Source organism: Chlorocebus sabaeus, chromosome 10 (assembly GCF_047675955.1).
Source record: "Chlorocebus sabaeus isolate Y175 chromosome 10, mChlSab1.0.hap1, whole genome shotgun sequence".
Taxonomy (NCBI): Eukaryota; Metazoa; Chordata; class Mammalia; order Primates; family Cercopithecidae; genus Chlorocebus; species Chlorocebus sabaeus.
The window spans coordinates 56,055,779-56,078,558 of NC_132913.1; the positions used below are offsets into that span (position 1 = coordinate 56,055,779).

General features: G+C 40.9%; 1 protein-coding gene across 3 annotated transcripts in view; it reads left to right on the forward strand.

Annotated features, from left to right (window-relative positions):
- Positions 1–22,780, forward strand: part of CERS6 (ceramide synthase 6) — a 317,758-nt gene that overhangs the window by 289,326 nt on the left and 5,652 nt on the right. Inside the window, exons 9-10 of one of the 3 annotated variants that reach the window (XM_007965259.3) lie at positions 18,975–19,131; positions 19,720–19,743. In XM_007965259.3, coding sequence (XP_007963450.1) covers positions 18,975–19,131; positions 19,720–19,743 — 181 coding nt within the window. Of the gene's footprint in view, positions 1–18,974; positions 19,146–19,719; positions 19,744–21,596; positions 22,774–22,780 lie in introns of those variants that run through there. The other 2 variants (XM_073019784.1, XM_007965260.3) reach the window with 2 other exon arrangements.

The window sequence follows — 22,780 nt, forward strand, 5'->3', positions numbered from 1 at the left end:
AATGTTAACACCAAAACTAACAACAGGCTCAAATTCTGTTTTATCCCCTCGGTACACCTTGTGCAATCCTAAAGATGTTCAGCCCTGGCACTGAAGCAGCTTCACCTCTTCTGCACCTGAGAGTTGAACACAAATAGCTATTTTCAAACTGATTTAAAAGGGTAAAGGGTTCTATATATATATATATATAAAATCATCTTTGAAAAAATGATTATATGCATTTATATACATTTAAAGTATGTTATTTTCTCTAATTATAAGAATACATACTCATTAGAGAACATTTGGAAAGTGTAGAAAACATTTTAAATCCCTGAAATAAGAAGTACCTAGTGTTAATTACCATTTTGGCATATGTTCATTTAATTACTCTTTAAATCATATTTTATACATATGTGTGTAAAATGTCTAAAGGAAAATTAGAGATTATACTGTATGTAATTTTTAATCTAGCCTAGGCAACATAGCAAGACCTCGTCTCTTTTTTAAAAAAAAAAATTTTTTTTAATTTTTAAAAAAATTAACCGGGCATGATGGCACATGCCTTTGCTCCCAGCTACTCAGGAGGCTGAGGCTGGATGATCTCTTGAGCCCAGGAGGTAGAGGATTCAGTGAGCGATGATTGCACCACTACACTCCAGCCTGGGCAATGGAGTGAGACCCTGTCTCAAAAAAATTTTTTTTTAATCTTTTGTCACTTTTCATTAAGTCGTGAGAATATTCTTATGTCACTAGATAAAAGACATGATTTTAATGTATGAATAATGTTCTACCATTATAGATACGGATTTTTAATCATTTTTTAAAAACATTAGAAATAGTATGGAGAAAGCATTCTTGAACTTAAATCTTTGTTGGTAACCTTTATTTCTTAAAAGATAGATAACTGTAAAAATGACTTTGAAGGTAGAGAATTATTCTAAGATATTCTGGATATGTATAACCAAATTATTTTCTATGAAGATTTCACCTACTTGTACCCTGACAAACTATGTACTTGAGTGGTTTTACTTTATTTTTTGATAACATAATGTTTTCTTTTTTCTATATACATTTGATCATATAGTTTAAATATTTTAATTATTAGTTTCAACATTTTCAAACCCACAGAAATTTTGAAAAAATACAGTAAATATGCATATACCCCCAGTTGCTCTCACCAACTGTTAGCCCTTATACCAATAGCGCTTCCTACACATGCTCGCACATACACACACACACGCACACACACATTTGCCAAATTATCTGAAATTAGGCTGCAGATACCATGATAGTTCAGCCCAAAGGCTGAAATACATGTATCCTGTTTTACTTTGTATTTATTGGATTATTAATACGGCAGAACATTTTGTTCATGTTTTCTTGGCCATTATATTTTCTTGGCCATTGTATTTCTTCTGTGAACTGTGTTCATATTCTTTGCCCACTTTTCTCTTTGAATTTGTTGCGATTTTCTCATCAACATCCATGATATCTGTGAGTGAAAGCTGCATCAGATGCTACCCAGATGCCACGTAACCTTCTGACAAGGAGCTAGGCCCTGTACACTCAGATGGCCAATGGTGTGTAGGATAAATTTCCTCTCTGCTTTAAGGTATGGATTCGGCTATTGCTCTTTCTGTAGTGAGAGTAGAAGTCTGACCTTCAGCTTGTTGACTGTAACCATTTTATTTGTGATCAGAGACTACGGAAATAAGTAATTAACATTGAATGGATAAGCACAGTTAAACTCAGTATAACTGGTGGAAACACAAGAGTGCCTTGTCGTGTTAGTTAAATAATTTTTTAAAATTTATTTTTAGATGAAACCTCCTGAGACTCTGTATACTGTCTTTTGAGTATTGGAAAAATATTTTTTGCTAAATAAAACCACCATCTCTAAAGCCACGACTTGGAAGTGTTTGCAGTGATTTCTGCAAAAGAACTCATTGTGGTCCTACTCCTGAACCTGCACTCCCCCGCTGAATGACTGACCTGGGGACTGCTTCAGTCAAATTGTGTTTGTATTTCTCTCTTCCTCAGTAAAGTGTTGTCTGTGCCTGTGCAAAGCTTGCCAGCAAATTGATCACATCAGGCAGATTTCCAGCCTGGCAGTTACAAGTGGAAAAGGCTTTCAGATCTCAGGCTCTGAGTTTTGCACAGAGACTTCCCTCTCCTAAGGTCTACGGCACAACTATTTGTCTTTTTATTAGTATAATGTTTAATCCCAGAAATTGGGGGGCAGGTATTAAATGCCACCCTGAGTTTGTGCAAGGCCTGCTCTTGATTCACAGTATAGGCACCTGCAGTGCCCCAGGGAAGCAGATCTCTTGGGTCCTTTCTGTCTGCCCTTTTCCTACCCCCGATTCCTGCCTCCCCCATCTTTTCCTCCCCCTCTCTCTTACCATTTCCTCCTTCCCCAAAAGGCAAGATTTGAGGGATTGTACCCATCGTTTCCAGAAGCACTCCCTCTCCTGTATCTTCCAAAATCATGACATGAGAAAGTAACAGAAAAGTGCAGAACCCAGGCAGGTTTCACAGTCCCTAGGCAGCTATTAAGCTCTAAATATTAGGCACCTTGACAAAGACAGCTCCAAGCCTGCCAACAAACCCACATTCCAGGGGCAAAGGATATCAAATGTGCAACTATTTGTTTAAGTTGATCCCTCTTCACTATCTGAATCCCTACACTCATAACCTGGATGAATCTGAGTACTGCTTCTTTTGTTCAGATGGAATTTAAAAATCTGTTTTAGAGTGAGAAATGCACAAGCCCATCCCAGATAGGCAGGTCCTTTTTCCCCACAGGTACGCCCTCCTTTTCCCTGGCCTCCTCTCTTCTCAGCACTCCCAGGGAGCCAAATGCTTGCTGAGAACTGTCTCCACCCTGTATTCAATGCACATAAAACTTGACAGTCTGAGCAGAGGGGGAAAGTGGAGTTTTTCCGGCAACTGTCTCCTTTTCTGGAGCAGGAAGCTGGGACTCTGGCTAGAGTGAGGCTGCCCTCCTGCAGCTCTGAGACAGGAGAGGTGGCTGTCTGGAAACTCATCTGATGCAGGGCAGGTGAGCCCCAAACTGGTGCTTAGTCCACAAGGCTTCTTGGCTTTGCCCAAGAAAAAATTCAAGGGCAAGCCGGAGGCAGAAGAAAACAGCTTTATTGAAGAGGCAGTGCTGTAGCTCTGTGTGTGCTCCTGCAGAGCAGGGTTACCCACTAGGCAGAGAGTAGCAGCTCAGGGCAGTTTTGCAGTCATATTTACACCCACTTTCAATTACATTCAGATTAAGGGGCAGTTAATGCAGAAATTTCTAGGGAAGGCATAGTAACTTGGGTCTTCAGGTCATGGAGAGGGGCAATTAACTCCCAGGTGCTGGCTTGGCAATGGCAATGGCGAACTGACATGGCACACTGGTGGGCGTGTCCTATGGAAAGCTGCTTCTGACCTTGCCCTGTTTTAGCTAGTTCTCAGTGTTCTCTGGTGTCTGAGCTCCACCTTCTACCTTACATCCAGCCCTGTGAAAATCTGTTGCACTCTTTGTCCCAGTTAAGACCTCTATTGGCTTTTGTTAATGCTTGGCTGTATATTATCATTCTCATGTGGCTTCCTCAAATTTTAATTTAAGCAAATATTTATATGACTACATACATGTTAATTATAGTTAAATACTCATTGTAGAAATTTTGTAGAAAAATTGAAACCACAAAGAAGAAGAAAAAATTTCAATCCTATAGCTCTGAGATAACCACTGTTCATTGTTTGATACCTTTGTTTCTAACATTTTATGTGTTTAAAATTACATATTTTTTCTTTACCAAAGTAAGATCATCCTGCACATACTGCTTTTATGGCTTTGCTTTTCTAATTTAACATTGTATTCTGAGCATTTTTCCATTTCATTTAATGTTCTTCTATAATATAATTTCATTGGCTACAGAGTATCTGCCATATGAAAAAGTCATTATTTGGTGCACTATTTTAGGGCATTAATTAGGATGTTTCCAGTGGCTTGCTATTATAAATAATATTGAAATAAACATCTTCATGGACAAATCTTCTCACGGATTCCTGATTACTTCCTTAGGACAGATGTTTGCAGAGAGGATCACGGCTCATTAGATGTGCACATTTTGACACATATTGTAACATTATCAGCCAAATAGTATGCCAATTTTTATTCCAACCCCAGTTCCTCAAATAGAGAGTAAGTTCTTTGAGGTTCACTAGTATATATCCTCCATAGTTCCTGGCAGTGTTGGGCATACAGTACAAACTTAATAAAAATAAAGTTAATTCCACTTAACTTTCTTGATTACCAGATATTTAACCAATCTCCCTTTTGCTACCTTCACTTGCTTTCATGCTATAGATGCAAAAGATAAGTGTGGTCACTGAGCTAAATATTGATGATAGCAGTGACTTTGATCAAAAGCCATGTTACCTCAAAACTGATCCTAAACACAAGTAAGAGGTTATAGCAGGAAGTGTCAGGTTAAAAGAATCTGGGGGCTAGAATATGGCTGGAAACTTATTTACTGCAGTACTAACAACCGGTTGTGCGAATGAGTTGATACCTTTTCTAAAGAGAAAAGAGATTGAGGATGTGGTTTGGGGTGTGGGGTGCATCAGGTACTTTGTTATGACCCAAATATGGTACCAGAAGATAGAGCACTACTGGATGAGGGGGAGGTGGGTGCATACTCTGCTATGGGAGCCCGTGCCACTTCAGTAAATAAATCAAGCTTTCTTCTCTCTTGAGGAATCTCATTCTTCCTGTTAATACTTCTCTCTCACTGCTCCACACTTCTGTGGAGTACTTGTTTCCATGAAGTATAATAATCACTGAGCAGTATTTTTTTGTTTAAGAGCAGCTGTGTTTCTCAAGCCTTGCTCTTGTTTTTAGGATCCTCATGTCCTCTTGCCAAGATATGTGCAGTGGCCTCTATGCAGCATCCTCGCGCCTCCACTCTCCCCTGATGGAAACCATCTCACAGTTTCCATAATATTCTTCCTAAATCAAGGCCTTAATCTAGTTCCCCCACCCCCATTCCCAAATTTTCCAGGATTTCCCTGTTTTCCACTGTAAGTTCAAACTTTTCTTCCCAGCAAGAAAGACCTTCCACAAAATTATGCCAACACTTCTCCTTTATTGCCTTGCAGGTACCCAGTGTGTCCCTTGTGTATACCCTTTGCTTTCCAGCCTATACGTGCCTTTGCTCAAAACTCTCCCTTTGCTTGGAACACCTATTATATTTAATAATTCTACCTTAGTAATCAATGTATTTGTCTGATTCTCCTACACTTATTTGTAAACTCTTTGAGTGTAGGTACCTAGTCTTATCCATCTTAAAATCTCTCTCAGGGATACAGTTTCATTGTTTAGGGAGGGTGTACCCAAATATCTTGCTCATTTTAGATGTCATTTTTATGTTTAATATTCTGGTCACAGGAAGAAAATATCTTAAGCATATGGATTATGCCAGATGTAGTGGTGGCACAGCTGTAATTCCAGCTACTTGGGAGGCTAAGGCAGTAGGATCATTTGAGCCCAGGAGTCTGAGGCTGACCTTGGCAACAGACCCCATCTTTTACAAAAATAATAATTAATAAATATATATATATATGTGTGTGTATGTGTGTATATATATGTATGTGTGTGTGTATATATATATATATAGAGAGAGAGAGACTGAGTTTGACACTGGAATGTGTCCAGTGACACCAAGTTGTATAGTCCATGCCTCAGGCCTTGCATGCAAGTTGGAAATTAAAGACAGCAACGTGGCAAAATGTGTTGCTGATAGCTTTCAGCTTTGCTGGATTGAACAGGCACATAAGGTGAGGTGTCTGCTGCCAGGTCACACCCAGCCAGTCCTTGTGTATTCATATGCCTGGTTGCCTGGTTCCCTGTGGAAGCTGGTGATGGGGTGCGAACAAGGAGCTCCACACGTAGCTGCCAGCTACAGTATGCCTACACTGAGGGCTTGCTAAGCAACTTCTGTTGCCATTGCTATCCAACTTAAATGTCCTGCTGCTGAAAGCTGAGGTTCTGCACAGTGTTCCGTGTGCTCAGGAGGCAGTGATTTGATCTCATAAATATAACATTTGCTCAGGGCCTTATATCCTTCATAGATTCCTTCCCAAAGATGGGATCTTGTACCTTTTTTTCTTGTTTTCTGCATTCTTGCTTTTTCCCATACATCTAGGTGTAAAACCAAAACAAAACCTTTCCTTTGGTTTTGCTTGTTAGGTTAAAATCAGAGAAACAATGAAGACTCACCAGAGAAGATTGCATCTATACAAATGGGGTATTTTATCCATGGAGAAAACAATCAGAACAAGTGAAATTTTAAGTAAATCTGAAAACATAAAAATTCATAAGGTTGTTTATGTTAGAGTTTAAGAAACCTTTAGTTTAGGCTTTTATTTTGTAGATCTTGTCTTAGGCTTTTATTTTGTAGATCTTGTCTTAGGCTTTTATTTTGTAGATGAGGAAACAGGCTTGGAGAAATAAGATAAGTCACATCACAGAGCTAGGGAATGCACGAACTGAGCCTAGCAGCAGGTGTTTTTGACTTCCAGTTCAAATGTAGTACTGAAATCTGTCAATTCTTCTCTGAGGAAGCTCACTTCCCACCCATATTCCCAGGCACAGCCATCGTATTCTATAGCAATGATTCTAGTAGTTAACATTATTTCAGTTGTTGATTAAACAGAATGATACATTTATGTTTGGCTTGATCACTTATTCAGTGCATATAGTTTCATGTGTGTGATTCTTCTGTCATACTTGTGAAGCCTGCAAGAGCAAAATTTTTTCTAAATCTGTGCATTCACTTTCCTAAGGCTTTTTGTTGTTGTTTATTTGGGTCCTTTTCCCCCTTGATTTTGAGCATCTTACAATTCAGTTTCCACAACTGTTTCTTACTTGTGGGGCGCACAGGGCGCAATTCTTTGTTAAAAGCATGTTCACTGCATCTCTCTTTTGCCAACCTAGAGATAATATGGTGCAGAATCTCTCTCAAGGCTGCAGGCCTAGGATACTTTTTTCTCTTTTTAGCAGCACTTCCAAAATTTTCAGGGATATTTTTGCAGGATAAAAGTGAAGAATTAATCTTGTAAATAATGAAATAAAAACAGACCTTTATTTTAAAGTATTGTAACACTTCCAGTAGAATCTATACCTGTTTAGAATTCCATGCCAAATCACATCCTCACACACACAGCTAGCTAGAGGAGAAATTTCTTACACTCTAGGTAAGGGTAAAACACTGTCCTCTTATCCCCTGCTTTCCTGCCACCCACCCCAGGCCCAACTGCTCCCATCCTCCCTCTCCACCTGTGTGCAAATGAAGGAGTTGGTGTGGCTTGATGGGGCTGGGGGTGGAATTTGGGGGACAGTGTCAGGACGGGGACCCCCTAGAGCAGACAGCATCAGGGAAGTCAGGGCTTTCCAGGGGGGTGAGAAGCCAGGCATCAAATACCACTCCCCATGTAAGTATCAGAGTACAGAGACCAGGAGGCACTATGGGTCCGTGTCTCAGAGATAAGACATGAGAGATGAGAAGAAGGAAGTTGGAAAGAAGGAGGATCTGTGTCTCAGGAACAGTAGCGTACTCCTTAGCATAACTCTTGGACCCACCAACCAGTTGGTGTGTTCAAGTGCCTAGGCCTGGATTTCTTCAAGGGCCAAAGGACAAAATGCAAGTGAGTACATATACTTTACATAATAATACATAATATTCAGTTTTCAGAAATTTTTTCGTGATCACAGATGAACCTATTAGTTAATACATTGCTTTAGGAAAACGGTTGCCTCCTGGATGTGGTAGAGAAGTCTCACAACCAGGCCTGCAGTGCAGACATGGTTAGGTCTACCTGAAGTTCTGATACCCAGAGTACACACACAATGCCTAAGGTGATGTTGACTCCCTTCAAGCTAAATAAGATGGGTGGAATTTGATCCCTAAAGAGTTAAATACTGAGATTCTCCCAGAGCCAAGACCCTACCAGAACCTTCTCGAGAGATTTCTAGGCAGCAGAGGGAAGCATTCTTCCTGTCTTGCCAGCCTGAACATGATCACTTCTAAACCTCCCTTTTAGCTCTTATTTGCTAAAAATTGTTTCAAGACTATACATTCTGCCGGGCGCGGTGGCTCAAGCCTGTAATCCCAGCACTTTGGGAGGCTGAGACGGGTGGATCACGAGTTCAGGAGATCAAGACCATCCTGGCTAACACGGTGAAACCCCGTCTCTATTTAAAAAATACAAAAAAACTAGCCGGGCGAGGTGGCGGGTGCCTGTAGTCCCAGCTACTCAGGAGGCTGAGGCAGGAGAATGGCGGGAACCCAGGAGGCGGAGCTTGCAGTGAACCGAGATCGTGCCACTGCACTCCAGCCTGGGAGACAGAGCGAGACTCCGTCTCAAAAAAAAAAAAAAAAAAAGACTATACATTCTGTGTGTGTTTTTTTCGAGACAGGCCTTTGCTTCTGTTACCCAGATGGAAGTACAGTGCATGCTTATAGCTCACTGTAGCCTTGAACTCCTGGGCTCAAGCGAGCCTTCTGCCTCAGCCCCGCCCCCCCCCCCCCCAGTAGCTGGGACTACAGGCATGTGCTGCCACACCTGGCTAATTTTTATTTTTGTAGAGAAAAGGGCCCACTGTGCTGCCCAGGGTGTTCCTGAACTCCTAGGCTCGAGTGATCCCACCTCAGCCTCCCAAAGCTCTGGGATTACAGGCGTGAGCCACCACGCCCAGCCCGCATTCTCTTTTTTAATGTAAGTTTTAAAAGAAGGAGAGAAGGATTCCTAAAGATTATATGTTTTGGTTAGAAACAACAAAACCTCTCTCTTGTGACCTTGGATAATTAAATACTATTTTAGGATCTTGATCTCCTGACCAAAAAGTTGGCATTGTATCCGATCTGCTGACTTTACAGTTAATAACGAGACTGAATCTAATAAACATGAAGTCTTTGAACATCTTCCAAACAGAAGGAAATATTACTATGGCTCTAGCTCTCTTAAATCCTTCAGTGGACTAGTTAGGGACGTATTTTACTCATGCTTTCTAGTCATCTCTAGGGATCCTCATTTTAAATATCCATGTGTGACTCTCAGCATGGAGGCATAAAGATGGATACTGTGTGCCTCATTTCCTTCTCTAGGGAATGTACAAAACCACATCACTCCCGTGGGCTGTGATCAGTGCAATAACCATGCTCCCACCCCACTGCAGGCCCCTCTGGCTTAAGAACCTATCCCACCCATAGATGGATATTCAAGTTGTTAAAATGAGAAAATACAAATTGTCCCAGCCTCAGCAACTGCCCAAATAGGAAGCCAAAATGGAAGCTATTCCCAAGAAGCAAGTAACTAGAGCAGCCTCTCTGTGTTTCTGCTGTAAATAGCCACCCTGTAAACAGGCTCCTTCTGCCAGGCAGCTAGAAATTCCCTGTCTACTTCCTTGTCATTGGAGTCCATCAGAGGTGAGTTATCAGAATGACCAAGATTTTCTACTTTAACTGAGTTAATTGATTAGACCCAGAAACTTTGAAGCTGAAACAAATAATCTCACAACCAGAGTCTCAAATTGGTATGTGTTTGGTCTTTGTTTTCTCTCACCTCTACAAAACATACCATTGAAATCTTCAAGGGAAGGGGAAAAGGGAAAAAAGGTAAGGAAGCCCATGGTAATCTGACAGCATTCCCCACCTAGACCCAAGAGTGCTTGGCCTGCCATTGGCCTTGCTCAGAATGATCCTACAATGGAAATGAGCAAACGTAGCCCTTCAGGGAGGAGCACACAAGTGTAGGGAGGTTTCAGAGCCACTTCTGCCATCCTGCCTCTATGAGGATGGGAGGCTGGTTTTATACTCTTTTAGAAAACTGGAAGAGTAAGTCCCTGGAATCACAGTCTTTCTTAGGCTTCTACCTGCCTAGCAGGAGTCAGTCTTATCTATCCTTTTCTTAATGTAAGGGATATTTACAGATATACATCCGCCTCAGTCCTTTCAAAGAGAAAAGCAAAGAAAAGGGCACAGGGCTGGCACTCCTATTTCCTTGTTGAATTTACAAAGATCTTTGGTTTTGTGTCTTGAATATTTTGTGTACATGACAAAGTAGTAATGAAAGGAATTATATAATTTTCAGTAATGGAGACAATTATATTGGGATTTAAGGGTCAAGTGGGGTGGGCCAAAGTGGGGAAACCACATAAATAAAACCAAATGGGTCACTGAAGCAGCAGGGCCTGGCTTATGGCTACCAGAAACTAGCTTATGAGCCCAAGGGACAACACATTACAGGGAATTACAGGCCAATGGCAAATATCTGCAGAAATGCTGAACAGAGATATTGATGTTCATCCTCCATCATAATGTGGGGACGGATCAGCTCTGAGTGTAAGCCTGGGTGAAGAACAGAGAAAGGGATGGGAGAACCTGATGGCCTAGACCAGCAGACAGGTAGCTTCAAGTCTCAGTGTCCCCCACTAATGTGATCTGACTTGGGGAATGTTATTTACATTTCTCTGCTTCCATGTCCTCATATGAAAAATAGGGATAATTACAGGACACAGTGTGGAAAAAAAGAAATAGAAGTTATCCCATAGGCTTTATTTCCTGAGAATTAAATGAGTTAACATATAAAGCCTAAGCCCGGTTCGTAACATATAATGTTCAATAAGTATTAACTAGTATTAGCGTTGCTATTTGAGGATCTTATAGAGACGTTGAATGGGCAAAAATGAAGCAATGTATGTAACATATTTGGCACAGTGCTTAACACATGGTAATTACTCCAGGAAGAGAAGTTATAGAGAACCAAGCAAAAGTCTGTCTTATGCACACATAGGCAACAAAGAGCTAACTAGAGGGCTGAAAACAAGCATGTTGGAATCGGGATACATCCCGAAGGACACAGCCTTGGCTGGAAGGACTCAGGTTGGGAGCTCAGGAGCGTGGGTAAGTAGACCAGGCAGTGGCAGAGTTAGGAATTCAGGCAGGCAGACAGCAAATAGGGCAGCAAGTACTTTTGGAAAATAATAATAATAATAATAACATCTACCCCAACCAGGAAGTCACCAGTTACAAACTTCTTGGAATAAGAGACCAATTCTTGCCGGGCGCGGTGGCTCAAGCCTGAAATCCCAGTACTTTGGGAGGCCGAGACGGGCGGATCACAAGGTCAGGAGATCAAGACCATCCTGGCTAACCCGGTGAAACCCCATCTCTACTAAAAAAATACAAAAATCTAGCCGGGCGAGGTGGCGGGCGCCTGTAGTCCCAGCTACTCGGGAGTCTCGAGGCAGGAGAATGGCGTGAACCCGGGAGGCGGAGCTTGCAGTGAGCTGAGATCCGGCCACTGCACTCCAGCCTGGGCGAGAGAGCGAAACTCCGCCTCAAAAAAAAAAAAAAAAAAAAAAAAAAGAAAATAAGTAACTTCCATGTTTGCTACAGATTAATAGATTAGTGACTTTTTTATTCAAGATAATTAGGCACCCATGCTGGAGGCTACCCAGAAGCTGTCCTCCCAAAACTGGGAACTTGATATCAACACCAGTGTTGTGGAGAATGCAAGCTGCAGCAGGGGCAGTCTTGTTAAAAAGGAAGGAAATTGCAAACATCGTTCTCAGCCTTGTAATAGTCTTGATGTTGACTAATGATGTTGATGTTATTTAAGCCTGGAACTTCTATTACCTTAAGAAAACCTGCACAACGAGGGCTGCTTGTAATCATGACTTAATTACCTGACTTTCAGGTTTTAAATGCCCACGTTTTTTGTTCAGAGTGAATTTTAAATGCATTTCTATCAGCATCTACTTTAAAATGGACAAAACATGCTAGCAGATTAGTCATCTGAGGTAGAGTCTGCTTTCTTTTATGTTTTATGTAGGTCAAATGAACATATATGCCAGAGAAACGCACATCATGAAATACACTGAGGTCTGTTTGGGAAAGCAAAGTTAAGACCATTCAAAAGCTATGAAGTAAACCACACCCTAATTTTGACCACAGAGTTCATTTTACTTTTCAAGGTATCCTCACTGACATTATGTAGCACTCCTTAAAGTGAGGCCCTGACTCTGTTCCTTAGAGAAGAAATCTTGGCTCTCTGGATATTTGACTTGGGTCTAATTATTATTGTGGTTTTTTTAGAGATCATTCCAAAAACATACAACCCAAGGCTCAGATAGAACTCTTTAGTTAAAGTAGGGGAGGAGCGGTGGAGGTAAACTTGCGGTTACTTGCCATGGCCAAAGGCCATGGTGTCATCAAAAACATGTACCTGTAACCCATTCATACAATAAGATCACCTGGGCCATTGTTAACGTCTTGATTACCATTATGTGCTCCTGCCTGTATGTCACTGGAGTATTTAAAAGTAAGATGGACAGGGCTGAAAGAATGTTCATCTAATTTTACATATTACAGAGAATGGATTTAAACTCTTACTTGGAAGTTGCAATGAGAATGGGGAAGTTGAGCATTGGAGATAGTTTTTGGAGTAAGATGCCAGTGAAGGTCTTTTTACACTGCACTCTGTGACATTATGAGACCTCAGTCCTCAGGTTTCAGGGGAAAGCATAATGCTTTAAGTTACAGTGATGCTTAGAATTCAAATGGGTATGGCCTTAACTGTCTTCTTTAAGACTCCCTTGTGTTTGCCTCACAAAAAAAAAAGTTATAAACTGTTCTGCATGAATGTATGCATCCCACACACACATATCCCTTATGTCTATGATAATCAAAGTTAAGATGAAGAACCCATAAAGGGTAAGAATGAGCTAAAGTAACTACAGGGCATGGCCAAATCAAATTTTATGATTCATTAAAATCACCCACCAAGGCTAAGATATTGGGGTGGTCACAGGTGTATCAGGGCATCAGTAGTGAAATGCATGGAGCCCAGCTTTGCCCTGTAGGCACATTTCTGTCAAATGCAGGACGAAAACAGCTCAGACTGACGCCTCTTCATGCATTTGATGGGATGTCCATTCATTTGATGGCATGCCCATTCACTTGATGGGATTTTTAGAATGGGGGGTATAACATGGAGATCAAGTGTTTTCTGTACTGGGACTCACCCTTAGCAAAAGGTTTGGGTAGAACAAACCTGCCTGAGTATGCACTGTGCATGCATGATATGCCATCTAGTGGTTAAGTGAGCCTAACATGAATGAAAAGAAAAATGATCTCAGGTCCCTTCTGCCTCTGTACTCATTAGGCAACAGTAGAGGTTCGCTGCTATTATTTGGAAAAGAAAAGAATTTATTTTCTTAGAAGCCATATGTTGAATACAAATTCATCTGTGACCACCCCAAAAGCTTAGCCTTGGTGGGTGATTTTAATGAATCATAAAAGTTAATTTGGCCATGCCCTGTAGTTACTTCAGCTCATGCTTAACTTTTATGGGTTCTTTATCTTAACTTTGATTATCATAGAACTATTATACAGTTCTTTATTATGTGTGTGGGGGATGAACACATTTATGCACAACAGTTTACAACCGTTTTTGTGAAGCAAACACAAAGTGTCTTAAATAAGATACTTAAGGCCATACCCCTTTGCATCTAAGCATCTAAGGAAAATACTGATGTTAGAGTAATTCTTAAAGCCGAAAGCTGTACATTGTGTGTGTTTTTTTGTATATATGTGTTTTGTTTGGCCCACAGGGTACTGTCTTCCATTTTATTTTATTGGCATATAATTCCTATATGCAATATAGTGCAAAAAATCTTCAGTATATGGCTCAATAAATTTGTATGTATGTATAACCCATGTGATCATCACCCAGATCAAGATATAGAAGTGTCCAGCCTCCCTTAGATCCCCCCACCCCCGGTCAGTCCTCCCTCAAAGACAACCGCTGTATTAGGGTTCCCTAGAGGGATAGAACTAATAGGAGAGACATATAGGAGTTTATTAAGTATTAACTTACACGATCACAGGGTCCCACAGTAGGCTGGCTGCGAGCTTGAGGAGCAAGGAGAGCCAGTCTGAGTCTCAAAACTGAAGAACTCGGAGTCCGATGTTTGAGGGTAGGAAGCATCCAGCACAGGAGAAAGATGTAGGCTGGGAGGCTGGACCCGTCTCACCTTTCTCGTGTTTCTGCCTGCTTTATATTTGCTGGCAGCTGGTTAGATTGTGCCCACCAGATTAAGGGTGGATCGGCCTTCCTCAACCCACTGACTCAAATGTTAATCTCCTTTGGCAACACCCTCACAGACCCAGGATCAATACTTTGCATCCTTCAATCCAATCAAGTTGACACTCAGTATTAACTGTCACAACCACTATCCTGAACTCTGTCACCATAGGTTCGTGATGGCATCATTAAAGTACATACTCCTAAAGTACCTCCCAGAAATAAGATTCTATAATCACCATTTTAATAGTTTGTCCAAAAAAAAAAAACCAGTTTCCTCAATTGTAACATTCTTGGGCCAAACAAAGGCTCTTTCCTAAGTTTACTGTTTATTAGAGTCCGGGTGTCACATGTTCTCTCTCCCCCAGTATAAATTCCTAATATATTGTTTTTCTTACCATGCTTCTCACTGAGAGATATGTCCGTTTGGTGCACTGATTGTATTTTGTCAAGTGTCTCTACAGGAAGCCAAGTTGATTTTCAACGAAATCCCATTACTTTTGAGCAGCATCTCATAAGTAATCAGAGGTGCCACTGATTGTCATGGCAAAGCCTATAAATCCTGATGCAGTGTTTCAGAAATTAATGTGAATGCCATGTTGCCAACGGCTGCTCTGACATCCTGTTCAAATTAAGCCAAGCAGTAGCATCAGTCCTAGCGTCACAATGGCGAGAAAGCTTCTCGGTCTATAATCCAGCAAAGGTTAACTTATAATGAATAGCATAATGCAGTCATTGTTGCTATTTACACAGAACTTCTTTCTGTTCAAAGGGAACTAAAGTTTCTCTGAATATCAACATGTGTAGTATGTCAAGAAGCAGAGCTAGTTTTGAAATAAAATTATTTTTATTATTTCAGAGCTTTCTTCTTCATATTTATTGAATTGTTGGATTAGCAAACACATGGTCAATCAACGAACGTGTCTAGCAAGCATGTTACTTCCAGGTGTTTTGCAGGGTGCTGGAGATAGAAGAGTGTAAGGTGTGCGAGTCCTCCCACACTGCCACGGAGTTGAGCCTTGTTGTCCCCCTGGCCTGCAAACTGATGTTTAAAGAGATAACTGCTTCTTCAGATAATAAACAAGGCAGGAATGTAGGCATTATCCTAATTTAATCATTTTTACAAAGTAATTGTATTTGTTAATAAGTATTAATTATTTATTATTAATAATTTCTCAAAACCCAAACACCACATGTTCTCACTCATAAGTGGGAGTTGAACAGTGAGAACACAAGGACACAGAGAGGGGAACATCACACACTGGGACCTGTCTGAGACTGGGGGGTGAAGGAAGGAGAGCATTAGGACAAATACCTAGTGCATGTGGGACTTAAAACCTAGATGACAGGTGGATGAGTGCAGCAAACCACCATGGCACATGTATACCTATGTAACAAACCTGCACGTTCTGCACATGTATCCCAGAACTTAAATTATAAAAATTAAATTTTTAAAATGTAAAAAAAAAATAATTTCTGGAATAAGAATGAAAACTAAATTTTTAATTTTTTTTTTTTTTTTTTTTTTTTTTTTTGAGACGGAGTCTTGCTCTGTAGCCCGGGCTGGACTGCAGTGGCCGGATCTCAGCTCACTGCAAGCTCCGCCTCCCGGGTTTACGCCATTCTCCTGCCTCAGCCTCCGGAGTAGCTGGGACTACAGGCGCCTGCCACCTCGCCCGGCTAGTTTTTTGTATTTTTAGTAGAGACGGGGTTTCACCGTGTTAGCCAGGATGGTCTCGATCTCCTGACCTCGTGATCCGCCCGTCTCGGCCTCCCAAAGTGCTGGGATTACAGGCTTGAGCCACCGCGCCCGGCCCTAAATTTTTAATTTTTAGTGTTTCCTGTTATGGGACATTTTGGTTGTTTGCTGTTTTTAAAATATTTATAGATATTTTATGTCTATGTATTTGAAATTCAGTCTCTGACTCCCTGCCATACTCAATGGCCAGAGCTTCCGGAATAGTGTTAAATAATAATGGTTATACTTTTTGTCCATGGTTTTCCTGATTTTAAAGGAAATGATTCTGGTGTTTATTAATATGCTGATTTGAAAGGGTTACAAAAATCATAGTAAGTCCTTTGTATTCTAATTGTTAAACATCAACAATGAGGAATTAAACATTACCAAGTGTCTTTGATGCTGTTGAAATCATTACATTTATACCAATTTGGCCTATGTTTGTAATATGTTAACAGATTTCCTAATATTATCCCCCTTCCCCAGAGTGAATACAACTATTTCATGAGGTATTATTCTTTTAATGACTTGTAAAATTCAAATCATTAAATTTCTATCATTTTTAGAATTTTAACATGTTTATTGTGTATTACACTTTAAAGACAACTAGTATGGCAGGGTTGGAGACAAACTGTTAGTCTCATTCTAGTCTGTAAATAGGAGTGGCAGAAATTGGGGGATGGGGAAGAATCTATTTGTCTATTTTATTTTTCATTCTCCTTTTTCCTTTATTTTTTTGAGACAAGGTCTCACTCTGTTACCGAGGCTGGGGTGCGGTGGCACAATCATAGCTTCACTGTAACCTGCAACTCCTGCTCAAGTGATCCTCCTGCCTCAGCCTTTTGAGTAGCTGGAACTGCAGGCGTCTGCCACCATACATGGTTAATTTTTATTTTATTTGTATAGAGATAGGGTCTCGCTCTGTTGCCCGGGCTGGTTTCAAACTCCTGGACTCAAACAATCCTCCTACCTCAGCCCCCCAAAGTGCTGGGATTCCAGGAGTGAGGCACAGTGCCTAGCCTCTCCTTTTTTCTTTTTTCTTTACCTCTTATTCCAACTGCAATAATTGTTTTTCTCTCTCTCTCTTTTTTTTTTTTTTTTTTTGAGATGGAGTCTTGCTATATCACCCAGGCTGGACTGCAGTGGTATGATCTCGGCTCACCGCAACCTCCGCCTACTGGGTTCAAGCAATTCTGCTGTAGCCTCCTGAGTAGCTGGGACTACAGGCACACACCACCACACTCAGCTAATTTTTTTTTTTTTTTTTTTTTTTTTTTTTGTATTTTTAGTAGAGACAGGGTTTCACCATCTTGGCCAGGCTGGTCTTGAACTCCTGACCTCAGGTGATCTGCCCACCTCGGCTTCCCAAGGTGCAGGGATTACAGGCATGAGCCACCGTGCCTGGCCTGTTTTTTTCTTTTCTAATTCACAAAGTTCTTTTCTAACCTCTCTCAAAGCTTTCATCACAGTTTCTTTTGTTTAAATTATCTATTTGTCTTATGTTCTTATATGAGTGATCTGTGTCTTAAATTCGAGAGTTTTCTCTCCCTTCCCTTTAGCCACTAAGTGTTGTCCACCCAGCCTGTCCTCTAGAATCAGATTGTCCCAGCAAAGTGATGCAGTGGCAGTCAGTAGAAATGCACTTAGGTGAGTTTTCTTGTGGGTCTCCAAACCATCCCTGGGGTAAGCTGAGGAGGAGAGCCGAGAATAAGAATGATTCCAAAATTATGCAGGTGCTGTGCTTCTCTGTGGCAGCAATATGGGTCCAGATGACATGAGTCCATTTCCAAGTGCTTAGGAGCAGACACAGGCAGGGACCAGAGCAAAGCACTAAAACCAGCCTTTGAGGTATCTGCTCCAGGTGGCTGTTGCGTTCTAGTTCTGATGGTAGATTACAGAGAGAACCAGTTACCTCAAATAATTTTTCCTAATTCAAATACATACTCTTACATACTCTTAAAACTAAATACATTCATTGTTCTCTAATCATTTTTGTCAAAATCCTTCCAATACTCATTTCAAGATATCACTTCAAAATGATGTCTTTCAATTGTCAGTGCTTTCCCAGGGGAAGCCTTACACAATTAAGGACCCTCTAATGACTCTCCTACTAGATATGAGCCTACGTCTCACTCATATTCTCACTTCCACTGTGTTTTTCCCTGTGCTAGGTGTATGGCTTATGCTTAAGTAATGTTTAGGAGTTAATCTCTTTTTTTTACAGTGTATTGGCATTGAATGGCATTCTTCTCACTTATTTAAAGCCCAAAAGCAACTTCAAAGATCATACAGGCCTTTTAACAAGTAGATACAGCATCCCAACCAAAAAAATGAATGAAAATTAATGAAAGAAATGATGGCAAAAGTGAAGGGGGAAACATATGATCCAACAATTCCACTTCTGGATATATGCCTGAAAGATATATACTCAGAGTGATATTTGTAGACCCGTGTTCTTAGTAGCATTATTTGCAATGGCCAAAAGGTAGAAGCAACCCAAGTTCCATTTCAGTGGATGAGTGGATAAAACATGATATATACGTATAATTCAGCCTTAAAAAGGAAGGAAGTTCTGACACATGCCACAACATGGATGAACCTTGAAGATGAAACAAGCCTGTCACAAAAGGACAAATACTATGATTCTACTTTGATGCTGTAGCTAAGGTAGTCAAATTCACAGAGACAGGAAGGAGAATGGTGGTTGATGCAGGCTGGTAGAATGGGTAGAGAATCTTGGTTTTGAAAGATGGAAAGTGTGCTGACCATGAATGGCGGTGATGGTTGCACAACAATATGAATTTACCTAATGCCAATGAACCATACACTTAAAAAAGTCAAGATGGTCAATTTTACGTTATATTTATTTTATCATTTTCGAAGAAGCGACTAGGGAAAAAATATTCAACCTAAAACGAAATGAAAGTCATACCACCAGGGCAATTCTTCAGGAAATGACATTTCTAAGTACCTGGCAAACTTTCATACCATCCTGCCAGAGAGGGGGTAGTTGGGAGACACTGTTGACCTTCTGCTTTAAAGGAGTGACGAGAGTTCCTTGGAAAGCAAAGGAAAATGCCACATTCACTAATCACTTGCTTCTTTTGCTTAGGGTGTTAAATACCACATTATTTGAAAGCTGGGAGATCGTTGGACCTTACCCTTCCTGGTGGGTTTTTAACCTACTGCTGTTGCTAATACAAGGGTTGAACTGCTTCTGGTCTTACTTGATTGTGAAAATAGCTTGCAAAGCTGTTTCAAGAGGCAAGGTAAGCTGTAACTCACTTTTTCCAATATGTCTTAGAAAATTTTGTTTCTGTAATTTCTCTGGATCAACTACTATTTCATATTTCATCAAAATTGGTATTATTTCTTCAGAATTGAACAAAACTACCTAGAAACATAAACGAAAATGTCATTTCCTTCTCTAGTTCATTTTTTAAGTCTTCAGTGTTCCTTTGCTGGCGATGGCACCCAATGATATGCATTTGTAATTTTAGACTTAATAATATATTATTTGTTGTGTTCGCTCTCGCTCCTCCTGTCAACCATGGACCTCTTCTGATTATATTTATACTGAACAGAAATTTAATCACTTCTTTCCTTTTATGACAAGGATCACTTAGTGCAGTATGCCTGTTTAAACAAACCTTTCTTTCAAACTGAAAAACAAATCTGTTCATGACTTCCAACAAGATTTAGTTAAATCTTTTTGGTTAAAAGTGGACTTGAGGTTGATTTTAATAAAGCTTCCTAAGCCTCAGCTCCCACCATGTGTGTAGAGCAGAGACTTTTCCAGATCGTTCTCTGTGACATTTTCTTACTTGTTTGTTCTCTTCCTTCTGCTACCCTGGAAGGCTGGGAAGTGGAACCCTTTACATGTAAGTTTCTCCTCCTCTCTCTCTATCCTTGTCCTGAGTGCCTCTTGCCTGTTGGAGGGGCACTCAGATGCTTTTGTTTCCGTGCATATTGTTCTGTCTAACCTATTGACACTGGCTAGAGGCTTCATGTGAGCTGCAGTTCCATGAGCTGCAAGGGACACTAGAGACAGCTCTATTAGGGCCCCTTGGTGTGAGCTTGTGTTCTGCTAAATGTTGCATGATCCAACAGAGAAGAAGAATTTCTTTCACTGGTGTTTAATATGTTGGCTAAAAGACAGAAATAGACCAAAGTAAAGTAGGAGAAACAGAACTAGTTGGAGGGGGAGAGGATCAACACATTGTGGAATGGAGGCCTGAGCATCAGCTGTGTGCCTGACCTGCCCAGGGCCATATGGTAGCACCTGACCATTCTGATTCATCAAGGTCAACAGAGCTGGCCTCTTCTGCAGGGGAAGTCGGGGCATCTAGTCATGTAGTATGAAACCATTTCTCAGCACCATCTCTAGTAGAAATCCCAATTATTTTGATCAATTAATTGTTCAGAAGCTAAAGTTCATTTTTCTCTGTGACCTCTCACTCTTTAAAATGATCATGTATTTCTATTTTAAAGTCTCTTTGTCCTCATTTGGATACAAATTTAGTCAACATGCACAAAACTGTCAATATGATAACAATAACTAAATATGCAAGAATGCTGCTTAGATTACTTGTGTCCTAAATTGCATTGCTATTTCTACCAGACACGTTGCCTGCTCTTCAACTTATTCCTTCTACTTTATGAAGAGATGATGATTAATTTTATTCTAGATCTCAGGCTTCACAATATCTTAGCTGCCCTTGCGGCTCTCACCTGGGACAGTAAGATTCATCTTGGCCATGAGTTATTTTCCTCTGGGCTATTTTGAGATATTCTAAATTGTCCTTTCTTTGAAGGTAACGTAAGTATAGATTTTTCTAAGTGCAATTTAAAAAATCTGACTGAGCATGCAAATGTAAATTAATCACTTTGTAAAACTGGAGATTTCTACTTAAGACTAATGGACTTATCAACATAGTGGAGCTTTACTATAATGCTGGCTTTGTGACTCACAATGTTTAAGTTCAATTACCTTTAGCCATTTTGGAGTCTGAGTATCTAAATCTGTTTGGAGATGGCCTGTGTGAGTTCAGTCCCATCTCAAAGGGTATTGGAGTGAGGTTCACTTTTACGATATTTACCTCATCACCACTGGTTGGCATAAAGCAGTAGTTCTGAGCTTTCGCTTTCTCCTGACCCCACCCACCTGAGAGAGAGGACGTTCTCCCACAGGAACTGTTAGTTTCTCAAGTTGGGCAGAGTGGAGGGAGTCCAGGATTCTCATGTTAGAGTGTAATGGTAGCACAGACGGGATGTGATGTGGGAAAGCCCCCAGTTAATTCTGCCATACCTCCCAGAGGACTTTGCCAACCTCCCCAGCCCACCCCTAGAGAATCACAGGAGGACCAGATTGGGAACGTTCCTATGAAGGAAGGCTACCAGGTCTCTTTTGTCACACTACTGAAAAATATAAGTAAGCAGTGATGAGTTACTCAAAAATCTTAAGGCCTTCTGGGTAAGAATGCTTACCATAATTTAGACTTACAGAGTAGGAGGTTCAAACTATTTTTATCTTAAAAGCAGTATTTTCTTAATTTCCCACAAAAATTACTTCCTTGTTAGACAGTAGGATTTTTCTCATCCTTTATGGTAATGTATAGATTTACATCTTCTCACCTTATTTTGACCTCCATGTGACTTAGGGAGATTGAATGGAGCATTGAAGAGACTTGGCAGGATGGGAGCCAGTTGTTTCTTTTTATGACAGTTTTGATCTTATTGCCCAGGCTGGAGTGCAATGGCACGATCTCGGCTCACCGCAGCCTCCGCCCCCTGGGTTCAAGCGATTCTTCTGCCTCAGCCTCCGGAGTAGCTGGGATTACAGGCATGTGCCACCACACCTGGCTTTTTTTTTAGTAGAGACTGAGTTTCTCCATGTTGGTCAGGCTGTCCTTGAACTCCCGACCTCAGGTGATCCACCCACCTCAGGCTCCCAGAGTGCTGGGATTACAGGCATGAGCCATCTCGCCTGGCAGGGAGCCAGTTCTTGATGATCTGGTCAGTGGATTTTCCTCAGGAAATATTTCAAGCTCCACCCCACTCAGCAGGTTCTTAAGATGCCTCCTGGCCAGGCACGGTGGCCCACACCTGTAATCCCAACACTTTGGGAGGTCGAGGTGGGTGGATCACCTGAGGTCAGGAGTTCCAGACCAGCCTGGCCAACATACTGAAACCGTGTCTCTACTAAAAATACAAAAATTAGCTGGGCATGGTGGTGCATGCCTGTAATCCTAGCTACTCGGGAGGCTAAGGCAGGAGAATCCTGAACCCAGGAGGCAGAGGTTGTGGTGAACTGGATCACACCACTGCACTCCAGCCTAGGCAACAGAGCAAGACTCTGACTCAAAAAAAAAAAAAAAAAAAAAGATGCCTCCTGCTGCCATTTGTTGTGTGACATACGAAACAAAATTCCTAATTAATTATAGCATACACAAAATAAAAATGTAATCATTAAAAAGCCAAATAGGAATTTTTTTCAATGTTCTGAGCTAGTGACTATCTCCATTGGTATGGTTAATTGAGAGCTGACTTTAAATTATTCTCAAGGAGAATGTGATCATCAATGAGTAAATTGATCCATTTGTACTAAATTCCTGTGATGCCGTTCCAGTGGCACAGTATGCTGCTTTTTGATTAAAAGCGGGATTCATGGTCTAGTACGTTCTGAATATGGAAAGATACCTTCAAGAGGTCAGGAAGTCTAGCCCTCCGTGATACTTACCTTTGTCGCCTACATTTTCTCTCTCCAATGAAGGGGAACTTATTGCTATGGCAATGTTCTCATCCTCTTCAATTTTTTAACATTGGGATCTGTTTCCCTTTGTGTATGACTGCATGTGCTTCTAGCATGCCATACCTTGATGATTTCTTAGGTGCTGGTTATACTCACCTGCTTCTACT